The sequence below is a fragment of the Oncorhynchus mykiss genome, chromosome 30 (genome assembly GCF_057628025.1).
Source record: "Oncorhynchus mykiss isolate SJ-2025 chromosome 30, ASM5762802v1, whole genome shotgun sequence".
Taxonomy (NCBI): domain Eukaryota; kingdom Metazoa; phylum Chordata; class Actinopteri; order Salmoniformes; family Salmonidae; genus Oncorhynchus; species Oncorhynchus mykiss.
In genome coordinates, this window is record NC_143051.1 from 37411471 (window position 1) to 37431539 (window position 20069).

Genomic DNA, 20069 nt, shown 5'->3' on the forward strand with positions numbered 1-20069 from the left:
CTCCTTCACAGTAGAAGCCTCAAACAAGGTTCTAAAGACTGTTGCTATCTAGTGGAAGCCTTAGGAAGTGAAATATGACCCCATAGACACTGTGTATTCGATAGGCAATGACTTGAAAAACTACAAACCTCCTTCCACCTTCCTGGTTGGATTTATCTCTGGTTTTTGCCTGCCATATGAGTTATGTTATACTCACAGACATCATTCAAACAGTTTTAGAAACTTCAGGGTGATTTCTATCCAAATCTACTAATAATATGCATATATTTGCAACTGGGCCTGAGTAGCAGGCAGTTTACTCTGAGCACCTTATTCATCCAAGCTACTCAATACTGCCCCCAGCCATAAGAAGTTATCTAGTGAACAGTGTTCAGTTCAATTCAATGTATTTTGTATTGAGTAAAAGTGTGAATATCAGTGACCATTTCTTTGTGTAGCACATGCTCATAATGTTTAGAAAACGGGAACAAGCATAAGGGAACAAGCATATGCTATGCCACTGAATTTTTCCCTTTTGGTATTGCAATGCTACTCGCTATCGTGATACTTGGCCTGGTATTGGATCTTCAGTAAAATGTTGATATTGTGACAACACTGTGTTGTGCTATTTTTGTGAAACCAAATGAGACACTTCGCCTATAGCTGTGTCCTCAACTGGAATCTGCTGCCTTTTGCACTGAAACATACCAAGCATTTAGGGTGTCATACATGACTCTTACTGTCAGTGAAAGAGAGATCTCCAATACATGGTGACAAGCCATATTAGCTGCCATCTAGGCCCCTGTATAAGGAATATCGATGGAATTGTTTTGGCTTGGTGCAGTCGATTGCGCTGATTGCAAAAAACTGTCTCTAGAATGATTTCAGCATTCGATGAGTCTGAGGAAAAGTTAACTGAATATTCACCTTTTCTTCACTGAAAAGCAACATTATATGGGAAGTGATTGACAAGCCTTGTATGAACTGTAGTCGCTGGGCGCAGGCCCCATGGTCTGGTGGTCTAGGCATATGCAAACTCAATTATAATGTAAAAAATGTTTTGTCACATTCCCCGGTGCAGTGAAAGGTGGTGTTTTACATGATCAGCCATAGTAGTATGGCATCCCCGGATAAAATTAGGGTTTTACGTGCCTTGCTCAAGAGCCAGCGACCTTTTGGTTACTGGCCCACCGCTCTAACTACAACGCTACCTGTCACCTTACCAGGGCACTTAGAGCTGCCCCGGTCAACTATCAGGGCAGAAAGTTGACGAACTGACTTGTTGGAAAGGTTGCGTCATATGACGGTGCCACTTTGAAAGTCACTGAGCTCTTCAGCAAGGCCATTTTACTGCCATTGTTTGTCTATGGAAATTTGAATAGTTGTGTAAGATTTTATACACCGGGCAGCAATGGGTGTGGCTGAAATAGCCGAATCCACTCATTTGAAGGGGTCTCAACATACTTTTGTATATACAGAGCACTCAAAACATATTTAGATCGCTTCCCAATTTTCACATTTTGTTACGTTACAACCTTATTCTAAAATGGAGTAAAAAAAAACAACTCTTCAATCTACACACTACCCGATAATGATAAAGCGATAATAGGGTTTCAGACATTTTCAAATGTATTTAAAATAAGAAAACAAATACCTTATTTACATAAGAATTCAGACCTTTTGCTATGAGACTCAATTAAGCTCAGGTGCATCCTGTTTCCATTGATCATCCTTGAGATGTTTCTACAACTTGATTGGAGTCCATCTGTGGTAAATTAAATTAATTTGACATGATTTGGAAAGGCACACACCTGTCTATATAAGGTCCCACTGTTGACAGTGCTTGTTAGAGCAAAAACCAGGCCATGGGGTCGAGGGAATTGTCCTTAGATTTCTGAGACAGGATTGTGTCAAGGCACAGATCTATGGAAGGGTACCAAAAAATGTCTGAAGGATTGAGGGTCCCCAAGAACACAGTGGCATCCATTATTCTTAAATGGAAGAAGTTTGGAACCACCAAAGCTGTGTTCGAATACCCATACAAACATACTGTTTACGCCATACTTAATGAGTATATACTTAAACTATGTACTATTATTTCATTTTAGTATACTGTAAACTAACAGTATCCTTTCAGTTGAGCGTACCAGCGCTTCGTCTGTCTACCGTAAGTTAATGCAGTTTCTATGCAACTTCTAGCTAGCTTGTTAGCATAACAAATTAATAGCTAGATATCTTACAATTTCGGGTGTGTTCGTAAATTCAATCTGGAGTGCCAAAGTGCGCTCTGGGTGTTCATCAATTCAGAGCGTTTTGCTCACGGAGCGTTGAGAGTACACACTGGACGCTCTGGCCAAGGTGTAGTGAGGTCAGAACGCTCTGATCAACCCAACGGCACCCAAGCTAACTTGCTAACAGATTCCAGGAAACAAATGAGAGAACACCTCACTCTGACCATTTTACTCACCCTAGCAGAGCTGGTTAGGCTGTTTTCATGTTATCCAGCGTGTTGGTGACTGTAACTGTGCTGCTGGCAGCAATTTAATGACACTTTTTTGCCGGCGTTTACTCACCGGCCATATTCAACAGGTGTTGTGCGTTCGTAAATTCATCTGTTATTCTGTGCTCTGGCACAGGTACACGTCAGACGAGGGTGCTCTGAAGTCGGAGTATATAGCCAGAATTAACAATGTTCACTGAGAACGCATAATGACTTTACCATTTAGATAAGCTAAGAATTACGTGAATAATCAAGTCAATAAATAGTTACATAGCATACGGTTAATATACTGGCAAGTTCGGCAATCTATTAGTAGCCAACTAACGCTAGCTAACATACTGCTACATATTGCTGTAGCTAACAAATTGACAGACAACGTATCCTGTAACGTAACTTATTTGAAAAGTCATTACTTTATTACATTGCTCAACATATTTTCTTTTGTCATAATTAGTTAATTTAATTTGTATACACTCTTGTCGGACTTCGGCTGCATATTTTCCGCCATTTTCATCAAATCTGATAACGTTATGAAGTCATGACATTTGCATTATTGGCTCTAAAAGCACAAGAATAGTGTCCAATGCTTATATACTTTGTGTATTTTGGCGAATTTAGTACGACGTCCGGGAACTTTTGGCATACTAACGATATCCATGCTATGACCAATAATCATACTCAATTTACGTCACAATAGTACAGTTAGTGTGGTTAGTATGAGTATTCGAACACAGCTCAAGACCCTTCCTAGAGCTGACCGCCTGGGCCAAAATGAGCAATCGGGGGAGAAGGTCCTTGGTCAGGGAGGTGACCAAGAAGCCGATGGTCACTCTGACAGAGCTCCCGAGTTCCTCTGTGAAGATGGGAGAACCTTCCAGATGGACTACCATCTCTGCAGCACTCCCCCATTCAGGCCTTTATGGTAGAGTGGCCAGATGGAAGCCACTCCTCAGTAAAAGGCACATGACAGCCTACTTGGAGTTTTCCAAAATGCACCTAAAGACTCTTACACGGAACCCAAACCGGCTGCGCTCATGCGCCATCGTGCATAAATGTATTTTGTCCCCCCACACCAAAAGCAATCACGACATGCAGGTTAAAATATCAAAACAAACAATAAACCAAATATATTAATTTGGGGACAGTTCAAAAAGCATTAAACATGTATGGCAATTTAGCTACATAGCTTGCACTTGCTAGCTAATTTGTCTTATTTAGCTAGCTTGCTGTTGCTAGCTAATTTGTCCTGGGATATAAACATTGAGTTGTTATTTTACCTGAAATGCAAAAGGTCCTCTACTCTGACAATTTATCCACACACAAAACGGTCAACTGAATCGTTTCTAGTCATCTCTCTTCCTTCCAGGCCTTTTCTTCTCTTGACTTTATAATGCGATTGGCAACTTTCATAAATTAGGTGCATTACCGCCACTGACCTTGTTCGTCTTTCAGTCACCCACGTGGGTACCTGCTTCTATAAACAAATGAGGAGATGCAGAGAGGCAGGAATTGCAGCGCAATCTGCATCAGAAATAGAACTGACTTCTATTTTAGCCCTTGGCAACGCAGGCGCTCGCGAGCTGTGTGGGTGCAATAATTGAATAACATAGACTTCTACATTTATTTTGCAACGCGCGGCGAGCAGTGTAGTCACTCTGTCAGACCATGAGAACCAAGATTCTCTGGTTTGATGAAACCCGAGCTTGAACTCGTTGGCCTGAATGCCAAGCGTCACATCTGGAGGGAACCCGTCGCCAACCCTACGGTGAAGCATGGTGGTGGCAGCGTCATTCTGTGGGAATGTTTTCCAGGGACTGGGAGACTAGTCAGGATCGAGGGAAAGATAAACGGAGCAAAGTACCCAGAGATCCTTGATGAAAACCTTCTCCTGGGTGCTCAGGACCTCAGACTGGGCAATGGTTCAGCTTCCAACAGGACAACGACCCTAAGTACACAGCCAAGACAACGCAGGAGTGGCTTTGGGACAAGTCTCTGAATGTCCTTGAGTGGCCCAGCCAAAGCCCGGACTCGAACACGATCAAACATGTCTGGAGAGAGCTGAAAATAGCTCTGCAGGGTAGGTCCCTATCCAACCTGACAGATCTTGAAAACTCCCCAAAAACAGATGGGCCAAGCTTGTAACGCCATACCCAAGAAGACTCGAGGCTATTAACACCGCCAAAGATGATTCAACCAAGAAATAGGTAAAGGGTCTGACTACTTATTTAAATGTGATTTTTCAGTATTTAAAAAATAAATACATTTGCTAATTGATATTCCGTAGACTCACTTTTTACAGAAGGTGCCCGTATAAAATGGCTGCAGCCTTTCCAACATTGCTTGAGCACAATTTCTTTCTACTGGCCTCGAGCAAACAAAAACTAAAATCTTCTATGCAGTTGAAGGCAACTGCTACATTTTAGTGATGGGCACGATTATTTGAATATCCAAACATACGTTTGTGTATACTCTCCGAAGTAATAGAACACTATTATTTATGTGACATTGCTATGTAGTCTACAAGGATGCACCATTACATTTGACATTTTCAGTACAACTGTTTTATGACAGGTTTTGTGAATGCGCCCTATTAAAGACTCACTGGTAGCCTACATGTGTAGCTTATTGTCAACGTCGGTCAATCAAAGCAGCGCTACAGTCAGAGGCTCCATGTGTAGCAAGTGAAATGGGACATCTTTTTTATCAATGCAAAATGTAATTAAAGTTACAGAATTACGTTTGCTAAGTGAGGAGTAGGCTAGTGTTTCATATGAATAGAGTTGTTATAGACATTGGACAGGTAGTGCCACAAAATATCCTCAATCAGCCTTGCTACTTTAGCTAGCTAGCTGGCTAACTTAGCTAGCTAGCTAAATTAATTACATTTTGCATTGATAAAAAAAGATGTCCCATTTCACTTGCTACACATGGAGCTACACTCGAGTTACCCTCCCCCACATTCTGCTGAAATAAGAGGAGCGCAGCTCACCGGCTCTCTCAAGCCAGCGCGAGCAAGTCTCTATTTGAAGTATCTCTCCAAAAAATGTCCCTTTAAAACATGTATTCCGACTATCCAGATATCCAGAAAAAAATAGTGACATCATTTGAATACCGAAATCATTTCAAATGCCGTCCCTATTAATTATAACCCAGCATATGTCAACTCGTGTTGTAAAGCAGTTCTCTATCGAATTCCTACATATTGTGTCGGCGATCACCACTGTCGTTCTCATGTCCCCCTCTCCCCTCCATTTTATTCTTAGTGGTCTCGAGTTACTTTGGTCTTTCTGCTAATGACCTCATCTCACTCCTCTTTTCCTCCCCCTAATCAGTTCCCCCCCGCCATGGCCTTCAGTCTCTTGGTAAAGTTGCCTCTGCGCGGCGCATGCCACCCCCTGCCAGCCTGCCCAGTCTGAAGGCAGAGAACAAAGGCAACGATCCCAACGTCTCGCTCGTTCCAAAAGACGGCACAGGATGGGCAAGCAAGCAGGAACCAGCAGACCCAAAGAGGTGAGGAGGCCCCCCTGACATGAATATACCAAATCCTTGTCAGTGTTCGCTCTAATCTTCACTATGTTATCTGCAGTAAAAAAAAAAAAAAAAGAAGAATTGACTAGCACATCTACTAGTGATTTGAATGCGCAGATGCTATATTATCTCAAGAAATAGCAGCAATAATGATGTGGAACATCACTAATAGGCCCCTACTAGCTCGGTAATTGGCGCAATTGTCTGTCTGACTGACTGGTGCATCTGACACTTACCACTTCTGGTGTTTCTCTCCTTTTTCTCTCTCTCTTCCTCTCTCTCTCTCCATCTCTCAGTACCGATGTATTGTCAGCACCGCAGCTGGAGTCGCAGCAGCCTGTGGTTTCACAGACGCCTGCACCGACCCGCCCGAGAACCCCGCCAACTCCAGAGGTACACAACAATTCGATGCCAATGTAAACCGAAACACAAAATGGTTCCATCCTGCCAATGGTGCTTAATGTTGTGCTTTTTTGTGTGTCTCTCAGGTTCCACCTCCGGTTCCGGCCACGGTTTCAGCCCAGGCCGCAGGGGCAAGGTCCTGGGCTCAGGCCAGTGTTACACATGGAGCACAAGGAGATGGTGAGTATCTTTACATCTGTCTGTCACTTCCCTCTCCTATGGTACTTTGCAGCAGACTTGACTGCCGCATCAATTGCCTAATTAACTCACGTTTGGAGATTCGACGTTGAGCAACCCCTCCTCTCTCTCGCACCATACAGGTGGAAAGGGATCAAACCAACGGTCGCCATTCTCTCGCGAGGAATTTCCCACCCTGCAGGCGGCTGGCGACCAGGAAAAAGCTGGCAGGGAACAGGGCACTGCAGATCAGTTGTATGGGCCCGGACCAAGCCTCCGCCCCCCGAGTGAGTAACGCTAAATCTCCTCTTTGTATTGTTTATTGTAGACCACACGTACAGTGAAGAGGGTTGCCGACAGAACAGAAGAACCAGCGTTCAGAGCAAGAGCTTATTTTAACGACTATGATTACAAAATTCCGGTAACTGTCCTAAAATTTCCACATTTTCCAGAAATACCAGTTGTAGGATTGCCACTTGGAGGATTAACTCCCTGCTTATTCACACCTGATACTGAGAATCCTCCAACTGGGAGGAGAGAAAAAAGGATTTCTGGGAACAGTTTTATTAGTGATGCATCGTCATGATGTTTTTGGCCGATATCCGATATTTTTTTTTGCCCCCCAAAAAAACCTGATACCGATATTTGAATTTTTAGCGGCCTTTTAACTATTTAACTGTACTAGAATGCTTAACATACACACACACATGGACGCAACGGTCTAAGGCACTGCATCTCAGTGCAAGAGGCGCCACTACAGTCCCTGGTTCGAATCCAGTCTGTGTCACATCCGGCTGTGATTGGGAGTCCCAAAGGGTGGTGCACAATTGGCGGTCATTGTAAATAAGAATTTGTTCTTAACTGACTTGCCTAGTTAAAGAAAGGTTACACACACACACCACACTAACCAAAAAGTTATTTTGTTAGCATTTACGTATGTCCCCATTACCAGTAAAGCATAATCAAAACCTATTTCTTTCACTTACTTTCTGTGTTTCATTGTTCATTTGTTCAGTCGTTTCATTCTCAACCAGGATTTCTCATACTATGGAATGCCGTTTGGGTCTTTGCATGTCAAATAAACTTGTTGACCAATCAGGACCTGAATATGACTGCACGCCACATAATAATTTAACGCGTCCATACCTTTTTTTACGTAGTTATTCCACATAGATTACACTCACTCGTATTTCATATGTCACAACGATTCATCGATACGTATGCTATGATGCTGGTAGAGTTGTCTCACGCACCTACAGTGCTGGTCATAAATAAAAGCTAGCTTGCTCATGGATGCAAACAATGTCGTTTTGCTATGTTTTTGGGGAAGAACAATCTGTTTCAGTAGCTATAGCTAGCTAACTATATAGCTAGGTGTCATATAAAATAATCCTCATTTATAAGACCGGTCTTATTTGATTAATGGTAGTCGGACCTATCTAGATGAAGCTAGGTCGTTATTGCGTTGGACTAGTTAACTGTAAGGTTGCAAGATTGGATCCCCCGAGCTGACAAGGTGAAAATCTGTCGTTCTGCCCCTGAACGAGGCAGTTAACCCACCGTTCTTAGGCCGCCATTGAAAATAAGAATGTGTTCTTAATTGACTTGCCTAGTTAAATGAAGGTATAAAAAAAAAATGGCGCCCAGAAATACCGATTTCCGATTGTTATGAAAACTTGAAATCGGCCCTAATTAATCGGCCATTCCGATTAATCGGTCGACCTCTAGTATGCACATCAGCTTTGACATCGGTTTTGCACATCGCCGTTAAACTAGACATCGGGCTGTTGGCATTTTTTAGCTAATATCGTCCGATTCCGATATGTTCCCCAATATATCGTGCATCCCTAATTTTTATAACTATGACATTCGCTGTGGCATGATTCTATTGCATGTCTATTATTAATTTCTGAATACAAACGCTGGTATAAGTGGCTCCTATTCCATCCATTTTTTAACCTTTTTTCCTCGTTTTCCCTTTCTCTCCCCAGACATGACGAGCTGGCGGGACGGTGGGGGCCGTGCCTTGGCGCCCACCGGAGAGGGGGTCGCAGAGGGTGGCCCGGACGGGGTGCTGGCAATGGAGGGGGCTGCCGGTGGTGGCCAGGCAGGCCCCCTTCTTCTCCAGCAGCAGCAAAACCCCCAGTCCCATGGGCTGCCTAGGAATCCCCCCGCTGGCAGCCCTGGCGTGCCCCAGCCCCCCATGGGCCCTGGGTTCCCCCAGTACAGAGGGATTATGCCTCCATTCGTAAGTCTACTCCTGAGCTGTGTTTGAATACTCATACTAGACATACTATTTGTGACGTATATGGAATGCTGATTAGTCATAGTATGGATATAGTTAGTATGTCAAAAGTTCCCGGATGTCATACTACATTCGTATACAAGCAGTGGACACTATTTCCGTGCTTTTAGGGCCCATAATGCAATTCTTCCAAAAATGGGCGTGGCCTCATAACGTTTTCAGATTTGAAGAAAATTGCGGAAAATATGCAGCCGTGAGTAAAATGGTCAGCGTGAGGTGGTCTATCATTGTGCCTTGAAGTAGTTAGCAAGTTAGCCAGTTAGCTTGGGTGCTTGACTGCCGTTGTGAGTTAAGAACGCCCGGATCAACCCTACTCCTCGGCCAGAGTGTCCAGTTTGCGTTCTGAACGCTCCGAGAGCGAAACGCTCTAAATTTACAAACAGACAATCTGACAATGCTCTGAATTTGCGAATGCCCAGAGCGCACTCTGGCACTCCAGATTTAATTTATTAGTAACACACCCGAAGTCATAAAATGTCTAGTTAGTCATTTATTATGCTAACAACCTACTAAGAGGTTGCATAGCAACAGCATCAACTTCCAGTAGAGAAGCAAAGCGCTGGTACGCTCTCAACTGAAAGGATACCGTTTGTTTACAGTATTCTAAAATGAACTAATTGTATGTAGTGTATATACAGTGCTTTGCGAAAGTATTCGGCCCCCTTGAACTTTGCGACCTTTTGCCACATTTCAGGCTTCAAACATAAAGATATAAAACTGTATTTTTTTGTGAAGAATCAACAACAAGTGGGACACAATCATGAAGTGGAACGACATTTATTGGATATTTCAAACTTTTTTAACAAATCAAAAACTGAAAAATTGGGCGTGCAAAATTATTCAGCCCCCTTAAGTTAATACTTTGTAGCGCCACCTTTTGCTGCGATTACAGCTGTAAGTCGCTTGGGGTATGTCTCTATCAGTTTTGCACATCGAGAGAATGACATTTTTTCCCATTCCTCCTTGCAAAACAGCTCGAGCTCAGTGAGGTTGGATGGAGAGCATTTGTGAACAGCAGTTTTCAGTTCTTTCCACAGATTCTCGATTGGATTCAGGTCTGGACTTTGACTTGGCCATTCTAACACCTGGATATGTTTATTTTTTAACCATTCCATTGTAGATTTTGCTTTATGTTTTGGATCATTGTCTTGTTGGAAGACAAATCTCCGTCCCAGTCGTAGGTCTTTTGCAGACTCCATCAGGTTTTCTTTCAGAATGGTCCTGTATTTGGCTCCATCCATCTTCCCATCAATTTTAACCATCTTCCCTGTCCCTGCTGAAGAAAAGCAGGCCCAAACCATGATGCTGCCACCACCATGTTTGACAGTGGGGATGGTGTGTTCAGCTGTGTTGCTTTTACTCCAAACATAACGTTTTGCATTGTTGCCAAAAAGTTCAATTTTGGTTTCATCTGACCAGAGCACCTTCTTCCACATGTTTGGTGTGTCTCCCAGGTGGCTTGTGGCAAACTTTAAACGACACTTTTTATGGATATCTTTAAGAAATGGCTTTCTTCTTGCCACTCTTCCATAAAGGCCAGATTTGTGCAATATACGACTGATTGTTGTCCTATGGACAGAGTCTCCCACCTCAGCTGTAGATCTCTGCAGTTCATCCAGAGTGATCATGGGCCTCTTGGCTGCATCTCTGATTAGTCTTCTCCTTGTATGAGCTGAAAGTTTAGAGGGACGGCCAGGTCTTGGTAGATTTGCAGTGGTCTGATACTCCTTCCATTTCAATATTATCGCTTGCACAGTGCTCCTTGGGACGTTTAAAGCTTGGGAAATCTTTTTGTATCCAAATCCGGCTTTAAACTTCTTCACAACAGTATCTCGGACCTGCCTGGTGTGTTCCTTGTTCTTCATGATGCTCTCTGCGCTTTTAACGGACCTCTGAGACTATCACAGTGCAGGTGCATTTATACGGAGACTTGATTTCACACAGGTGGATTGTATTTATCATCATTAGTCATTTAGGTCAACATTGGATCATTCAGAGATCCTCACTGAACTTCTGGAGAGAGTTTTCTGCACTGAAAGTAAAGGGGCTGAATAATTTTGCACGCCCAATTTTTCAGTTTTTGATTTGTTAAAAAAGTTTGAAATATCCAATAAATGTCGTTCCACTTCATGATTGTGTCCCACTTGTTGTTGATTCTTCACAAAAAAATACCGTTTTATATCTTTATGTTTGAAGCCTGAAACCTGGCAAAAGGTCGCAAAGTTCAAGGGGGCCGAATACTTTCGCAAGGCACTGTACTTATTAAGTATGTAGTATTTAGTTTATGTATTATTATTTTTGTTAACCTTTTTAACTAGGATAGTCAGTTAAGAACAAATTCTTATTTTCAATGGCGGCCTATCCCGGCCAAACCCGGACGGTGTGGTGCCAATTTTCCGCTGCCCTATGCGACCGGTTGTGATACAGCTTGGATTCGAACCAGGGTGTTTGTAGTGACACATCTAGCACTGAGATGCAGTGCCTTAGACTGCTGTGCTGTGCAGACTGCTGTGCCACTCCCTCGATTGTATGTTAGTATGGATATTCGAACACAGCTCTGGTATAATCTCTGCATGTGTGCTATCTATTATAGCTACAGTGTATTTGGAAAGTTTTCAGACCCCTTGACTTTTTCCACATTTGTTACATTACAGCCTTATTCTAAAATAGATTCAATTGTTTTTTTGTTCACACAATACCCTATAATGATAAAGCCGTTTAGAATTTTTTGTACATTTAAATTTAAAAAATCAGTTACATATGTATTCAGACCCTTTGCTTAGTACTTTGTTGACGCACCTTTGTCATTGATTACAGCCTTGAGTCTTCTTGAGTAAGACACTACAAGCTTGGCACACCTGTATTTGGGGAGTTTCTTCCATTCTTTTCTGCAGATCCTCTCAAACTTTGTCAGGTTGGATGAGTTGGACAGCTACTTTCAGGGCTCTCCAGAAGTGTTAGCTCGGGTTCAAGCCTGTGCTCTGGCTTGGCCACTCAAGGACTTTGAGACTTGTCCCGAAGCCATTCTTGTGTTGTCTTGGTTGTGTGCTTAGGGTCGCTGTCCTGTTGGAAGGTGAACCTTGGCCCCAGTCTGAGGTCTTGAGCACTCTGGAGCAGGTTTTAATCTGTGATCTCTCTGTACTTTGCTCACGTCATCTTTCCCTCCATCCTGACTAGTCTCCCAGTCCCTGCCGCTGTAAAACATTCCCACCGTGTAATGCTGCCACCACCATGCTTCACTGTAAGGATGGTGTCTGGTTTACTCCAGACGTGACGCTTGGCATTCAGGCCAAAGAGTTCAATCTTGGTTTCATCAGACTTGTTTCTCATGGTCTGAGAGTCCTTAAGGTGCCTTTTGGCAATCTCCAAGTTGGATGTCATGTTCCTTTTACAGAGGAATGGCAGAGTGACCATCGGGTTCTTGGTCACCTCCCTGACCAAGGCCCTTCTCCCCCGATTGCTCAGTTTTGCCAGGCAGACAGCTCTAGGGACAGTCTTGGCAGCTCCAAACTACTACTTCAATTTAAGAATGGAGGCCACTATGGTTTTTTGGGACCTTCAATGCTGCACAAATGTATTGGTACCTGTCCCCAGATCTGTGCCTCGACACGATCCTGTCTCGGCGCTCTACATACAATTCCTTTGACCTCATGGCTTTGGCTCTGACATGCACTGTCAACTATATAGACAGGTGTGTGCCAAATGTCCAATCAATTGAATTTACCACAGGTGGACTCCAATCAAGTTGTAGAAACATCTCAAAGATGATCAATGGAAACAGGATGCAGCTGAGCTTAATTTCGAGTCTCATAGCGAAGGGTCTCCATACTTATGTAAATAAAGTATTTATGTTTTTTATTTGTAATGCATTTGCCAAATTTCTAACAACCTGTTTTCGCTTTGTCGTTGTGGGGTATTGTCTAGATTGAGGAAATGTTTCTATTTAATCCATTTTAGAGAAAGGCTATAACGTGACTTTTTCAACATTTTGTTAAGGCATCTAAATGCTTTCCGAATGCAATGTATGTTTCCATCCATTTGGCAAATATTTTCAAGAGAATATACAAATAGTGGCACAGAAGCAGTGTTAGAACATCTCACTGTTAGAGGTGTGCGCACAGATGGGCTCTCACCCTGTTACCCACCAGTGTAGCATTAGTGTACTGTCAATCTCTGCTTTTGTGCATCTCAGGGTCTCTAAATGTTTTCTACCCTCTTTCTGTGTCTCTCGGTCTCAGATGTACCCTCCCTTTCTGCCCTTCCCGCCTCCCTACGGCCCCCAGGGGCCCTACAGGTACCCCCCTCCTGGTGAGGCCCCTCCCAGGTTTCGCCAGCAGGGTCAGGATGGCCGCGGGCGTCCCCAGGGCGGTCCCCGTGGTGGGGGAGGGGAGATGGTGAAGCGACCCTCCATTCTGAAGCAGGATGACCTGAAGGAGCTAGATGAACTAGACCACCAGGACGGAGACGAGGGCTGGGCAGGTGAGAGAGAGGAGACGTCAGGACTCATGAACACTTGTAATTATTGGTAGAGTATACTGCTCAGAAAGCAGTGGCAAGTGCAAAAAGCCATCACATTAAGAGTAGAGACCTGTACACTGTTAAATTGATATGAGAACCTTAAACAACGTGGGACAATTGACTGGATAGCCTGAAAGTATTACAAGAAAGCCAGCCACCTTCATTATTTTAGAATCCGAGAGACTATCACTCTCTATCATATCAATTGTATGATGCTGATATGGTGGGAGTTTGCTAATACATGGAGAAACACAGTGGGTAGCACATTCGACGGCATCATCTCATCTCATGGACTCAGTAGTGCTTTGTGTGGGGGAGGGGAGACATCAGGTTTATCCAAGTGAGGGAGAGATGAGAAGCATGCATTGTTTCAAGTCTCCCTCATAGTGTGTGTGGCTGTGTATAATGGTCGAGGATGGCAACGGTGCAAATGCGGTCCGCATGCCTATTATGCTTCCCCTCTGAACCATTGAGTCTGTCAAACAGGGGCACACGAGGAGATCGACTACTCGGCCAAGTTGAAGTTCAGCGACGATGAAGGAGAGGAAGATGAGGAGAGGAACGAGAGACCCGAGAGGAGTGAAAGAAGCGAGAGCAAGAACGGTGCACGGTATGTCCCACAGTACCTGCCCAACATAAGATTCACATGGTTTGGAAAATACAGTTTAAACGTTTAAAACTATTTGTACTGTGCTGTGCTAGCAATCCTCCTTTCTGCCACGAAGAGCCACACGCTCACATAAATTGTTTCTGAATTAATAAATGACGGAGCCAGAATGTAATGAATTCTTGAAATGGTTGTTGAATGTGGGATTGCTTTTGACGTGACAAATGTGTCGTCTCTTATTTCCTTCCCCAGGGAGATGCAAAGGTCTCAGGAAGGTCCCCCTCAGGTGGTGCAGCGCTCCCGAGTCTCTGACAGCGGAGTGGACAGGGACACCCGCCGCACCCCTCCCTCCAACGCCGACCACGACGGCCCCCCACCCCCCTCCAGCAAGCCAGGATGGGCCGAGGAGGGGGGCAAGAGCGGCTGGGGGAGCCAAGGCGCCCATGCCACCTACCAGGTACGACCCTCTGCAAGGGCTAGTCTTGTGGACTTTCAGAGGCATCTCAAGTGAACAGTGACCATTTTATAGTAAAAAGCAGGATTGCTTTGAGGACATGGATATTAGCGTATTTAGCATAATAGTTAACTAGATGCATCTGGCTAACTGTAACCTGTGGCTGCCTGTACACTACAGGGGCGTAGGCCTGGACTGGGTGGGTCCCGGGAGCAGCTCCCCCCCCCACCAGGGCCTCTCCTCCACCAGGGACAGGGGCCTTACTCCTACTACCGACAGGTATCTGCCTACCTGGGGAGAGAGAGGGCCTCGTGTGTGTGTGTATATATATGCGAGAGTGTGTGTACAAAACATTAGGAACACCTGCTCTTTCCATGACCGACTGGGTGAATGCAGGTGAAAGTGATGATCCCTTATTGATGTCACTTGTATATCCACTTCAATCAGTGAGTGCGTTCAGAAAGTTATCAGACCCCTGACTTTTTCCACATTTTGTTATGTTACATCGTTATTCTAAAATGTATTAAATTGTTTTTTTCCCTCATCAATCTACACACGATACCCCTTAAAGACAATGCAACATTTTTGCAAATGTATAATTAAAAAAAAAAACTGATATGATATTTACATAACTATTCAGACCCTTACTCAGTTTTTTGTTGAAACACCTTTGGCAGCGATTACAGCCTTGAGTCTTCTTGGGTATGATGCTACAAGCTTGGCACACCTGTATTTGGGGAGTTTCTCCCATTCTCTGCAGATCCTCTCAAGCTCTGTCAGGTTGGATGGATAGCGTCGCTGCTCAGCTATTTTCAGGTCTCTCCAGAGATGTTCGATTGATTTCAAGTCCGGGCTCTGGCTGGGCCACTCAAGGACATTCAGAGACTTGTCCCGAAGCCACTCCTGCATTGTCTTGGCTGTGTGCTTAGGGTCATTGTCTTGTTGGAAGGTGAACCTTCAACATAGTCTGAGGTCCTGAGCGCTCTGGAGCTAGTTTTCATCAAGGATCTCTCTGTACTTTGCTCCGTTCATTTTTCCCTTGATCCTGACTAGTCTCCCAGTCCCTGCCTCTGAAAAATCCCCACAGCAGGAAGCTCCCACCACCACCATGCTTCACCGTAGGGATGGCGCCAGATTGTCCCCGGATGTGATGCATGGCGTTCAGGCCAAAGAGTTCTGTCTTAGTTAATTCAGACCAGATAATCTTGTTTCTCATGGTCTGAGTGTCCTTTAGGTGTAATTTGGCAAACTCCAAACGGGCTGTCATGTGCCTTTAACTGAGTAGTGGTTTCCGTCTGGCCACTCTACCATAAAGGCCTGATTAGTGGAGTGTTGCAGAGATGTTAGTCTTTCTGGAAGGTTCTTTCATCTCTACAGAGGAACTCTGGAGCTCTGCCAGAGTGACCATCGGGATCATGGTCACCTCCCTGACCATGGGCCTCTCCTGCTCAGTTTGGCCGGGCGGCCAGCTCTAGGAAGAGTCTTGGTGGTTCCAAACTTCTTCCATTTAAGAATGATGGAGGCCACTGTGTTCTTGGAGACCTTCAATGCTGCAGAATTGTTTTGGTACCCTTCCCCAGATCTATACCTCGACACAATCATGTCTCGGAGCTCTGCGTAGAATTCCTTTGACCTCATGACTTGGTTTTTGCTCTGACATGTACTGTCAACTGTAGACCGGTGTGTGCCTTTCCAAATGATGTCCAGCCAATAGAATTTACCACAGGTAGACTCCGATCAAGTTGTAGAAGCCTCTCAAGGATGATCAACGGAAACAGGATGCATCTGAGCTCAATTTCGAGTCGCATAGCAAAGGGTCTGAATACTAATGTAAATATCTATCTGTTTTTTTATCTTCAATACATTAGCAAAAAATTCTAAAAACATGTTTGCGCTTTGTCGTTAAGGGGTATTGCTTGTAGATTGATGAGGAAAACAATTTATTTAATCATTTTTAGAATACGGCTGTAATGTAACAAAATGTGGACAAAGTCAAGGGGTCCGAATACTTTCTGAATGCGCTGTAGATGAAGGAGAGAAGACTTGTTAAAGGATTTTTAAGCCTTGAGACCATTGTGTATGAGACATGGATTGTGTGTGTGCGCCAATCAGAGGGTAAATGGGCAAGACAAAAGATTTAAGTGCCTTTGAACAGGGTATGGTAGTAGGTGCCAGGTGCACCGGTTTGTGTCAAGAGCTGAAACGCTGCTGGCTTTTTCACGATGAATAGTTTCCTGTGTGTATCATGAATAGTCCACCACCCAAAGGACATCCATACACAACTGTTTGAATCATTGGAGTCAACATGGGCCAGCATCCCTGTGGAACGCTTTCAACACCTTGTAGAGTCCATGCCCTGACTAATTGAGTGTTCTGAGGGTAAAATATTAGGTGGTGTTTTTAATATTTTGTACACTGTGTATAGCCGGACAGCATTTTCACACACTTTTTTTGCGGATCAGTTATTTGGAATTATTCATACCATCCTAGGAAAGTTTTTTTTTTAAAATTATTATTATTTTTTTTATTTTTTTTATATTGCAGCAGAGTTTGTTGTCATGTGTGTCCTCATTCAATCTCTCCAGGACCGCAACTCCCCTAATCAGTCCAGCCCGGTGGTAGCCCCTGAAACTGTCTCCCTGGCCCCCGGGAAGGTCGCCCCCTCCTCGCAGCTCCAACAGCAGCAGGCTACTTCCCCCATCCCCGGAGGCCCCACCCCTCCACCTCAGACGACTGGCCAGCTGGCCCCGCCCACCGGCGAAGATGAAGAGGAGACATGGCGCCAACGCAGGAAGCAGTCCTCCTCAGAGATCTCGGCCGCTGTTGAACGCGCCCGCCGGCGCCGCGAAGAGGAGGAGCGAAGGATGGAGGAAGAGCGGCGTGCGGCCTGCGCTGAGAAGCTGAAGAGGCTGGATGAGAAGGCCCAGCAGGGTGGTGGTGGGAGCAGCGGAGGCTCCAAGCCCCCCAGTCTGGACGGCAACTCCACCACGGCCGGAAGCCCCAGCCCTTCCCTGTCGGCCTCAGCCTGCTCCCCCAACATCAGCCAGCCCCCGTCCCCCTGCGTGGACCTTGAGGAGCCCCCCCTGGCTGCCCAGGCTGTTACCAGGGACCTAGTGCCAGGGCCCAGTCCCACCGACCGACAGAGGGCCAATAGCAATAGCAGCTATGATTCCAATGCTGGTGAGTTCTGACAAGAGCTATGGCGGTCATAAAATTGTCAGCAGGTGATTGTCATACAAATAACTGCAGGTTGCAAGGTAATTTACCATTTAATTAACATAAACATGTTTAGCATGTTCTGGCTTCCATGCACAGCCTACAAGCCAGTGATGCAGCGCTTTTGAACATCTACATTTTAAAGTATAATAAATCCATTTAATAAAGCCTACACATCACAATAAATCCATTATTTATTGTGGGCATGCCTAAAGAAACATGATATTAAGAAAATATAGCCTACTTCAGAAGAGCATATTCTGAGTCGTTCTTATGTTAGGCCCTGATCTGGCTCTGCCATATGGCTGTGGGCCACAGTAGTTTGCAAGACAAGATTTGCTTATAATTCCCGTGGCATTATATTATAGTAAGAAGAATACAATTGAACAAAGCTGAATAAAATAGAAGATATATTTAAAAGAAACAGGTTCTCCTAAATTATTAATTTTGTTATTTATTCAACTTTAGTTGTGATTCTAACGTTAGGCTATGTGTTTAAGGCTGCATGATATAAAAAGTCGCATCAAAGCCATGAGCTCTGCTCTGTTTCTTGCGCAGGCTGCACACACTAGAGGTCGACCGATTATGATTTTTCATTATAGATACCGATTATTGGAGGACCAAAAAAAGCTGATGCCGATTTTTATATATATTTGTAATAATAGCAATTACAACAGTACTGAATGAACACTTTTATTTTAATATAATACATAAATAAAATCCATTTAGTCTCAAATAAATAATGAAACGGGCTCAGTTTGGTTTAAATAATGCAAAAAAAACTGTGTTGGAGGAGAAAGTATAAGTGCAATATGTGCCATGTAAAAAGCTAACGTTTAAGTTCCTTGCTCAGAACTGTTGGTTCCTTTTAACATGAGTCTTCAATATTCCCAGTTAAGAAGTTTTAGGTTGTGGTTATTATAGAAATTATGACGTGTCGATTATTTCCCTCTATACCATTTGTATTTCGTATACCTTTGACTATTGGATGTTCTTGTAGGCACTTTACAATTGCCAGCCTAATCTCGGGAGTTGATAGGCTTGAAGTCATAAACAGCACTGTGCTTCAAGCATTGCTAAGAGCTGCTGTCAAACGCAGTAAAGTGCTGTTTGAATGAGTGCTTACAAGCCTGCTGCTGCCTACCACCGCTCAGACTGCTCTATCAAATCATAGACTGAATTATAATATAATAAACACACAGAAATACGAGCCTTTAGTCATTATTATGGTCAAATCCGGAAACTATAATTTAGAAAACAAAACGTTTATTCTTTCAGTGAACTATGGAACCTTTCCATATTTTGTCGAACGGGTGGCAACCCTAAGTCTAAATATTGCTGTTACATTGCACGACCTTCAATGTTATGTCATACCATGTCGACCCTGCTTGCACTGAAAAGTGACACCATTTCCCTAATTAATATGGCCTGCTAACATGAATTTATTTTAACTAAATATACAGGTTTAAGAAAATATACTTTGTGTTTTGATTTTAAGAAAGGCATTGATGTTTATGGTGAGGGACAACGCATGGTATTTTTTCGCGAATGTGCTTTTGTTAAATCACCCGTTTGGCTAAGTTGACGTAGGCTGCGATTCGACGATAAATTAACAGGCAACGCATTGATTATATTGGACGTAGGACAAGCCAGTTAACGTAGTAATATCATCAACCATGTGTAGTTAACTAGTGATTATGTGAAGATTGATTGTTTTTTATCCGATACGTTTAATGCTAGCTAGCAACTTAACTTGGCTCCTTGCAGCCACAAGGTCCTTCGATGTTGCACTCATGTAACAGGTGGTCAGCCTGCCACGCAGTCTCCTCATGGATTGCAATATAAACGGCCATAATCGGCGTCCAAAAAGGCCGAATTAATCGGCCATGGCGATTTAATTGGTCGACCTCTAGCACACACATAGCTGTCATCAAGGCAAAGGGTGTCTACTTTGAAGCATCTCATGTAAATTATATTTAGATTTGGTTAACACTTCTTTTGGTTAGTACATGATAATAACATGTGTTATTTCGTAGTTTTTATGTCTTCACTATTTTTCTACAATGTAGAAAATAGTAATAAAGAAAAATAACTGGAATGAGTAGGTGTGTCCAAACCTTTGACTGGTACTGTATGTGTGAAATTTTGATTTAGAATGGGCCATTATCATGCACCTGTCGGTCACGGGCAGGGGGAAAAAATACATGTAATCCGTATGCACTTAAATATCAAATGGAGGATGCTTTTTCCGCAGTTCATTTTCATGCCAGGCCAGGTAGGCTACTCCGGTTGTAAGGCGAAGCAGTGTGCTTAATATTAGGATAGTTGAGAAGTAAATATAGTAGGCCTAGCCTATAGCGGCATCAGAGTGCAGTTTTTGAGA

At 43.7% G+C, this 20069-nt stretch overlaps 1 protein-coding gene across 8 annotated transcripts in view; it reads left to right on the forward strand.

Annotated features, from left to right (window-relative positions):
• The window catches only part of LOC110487638 (protein PRRC2A), a 42817-nt gene that overhangs the window by 6495 nt on the left and 16253 nt on the right, over nt 1–20069 (forward strand). For 2 of the 8 annotated variants that reach the window (XM_036971664.2, XM_036971665.2), the window contains exons 3-12: nt 5812–5989; nt 6304–6400; nt 6496–6589; nt 6730–6873; nt 8578–8834; nt 13130–13370; nt 13896–14019; nt 14269–14473; nt 14651–14749; nt 17056–17650. In XM_036971664.2, coding sequence (XP_036827559.2) covers nt 5812–5989; nt 6304–6400; nt 6496–6589; nt 6730–6873; nt 8578–8834; nt 13130–13370; nt 13896–14019; nt 14269–14473; nt 14651–14749; nt 17056–17650 — 2034 coding nt within the window. The remainder of the gene's footprint in view (nt 1–5811; nt 5990–6303; nt 6401–6495; nt 6590–6729; nt 6874–8577; nt 8835–13129; nt 13371–13895; nt 14020–14268; nt 14474–14650; nt 14750–17055; nt 17651–20069) is intronic. The other 6 variants (XM_036971666.2, XM_090228208.1, XM_036971667.2 and 3 more) reach the window with 3 other exon arrangements.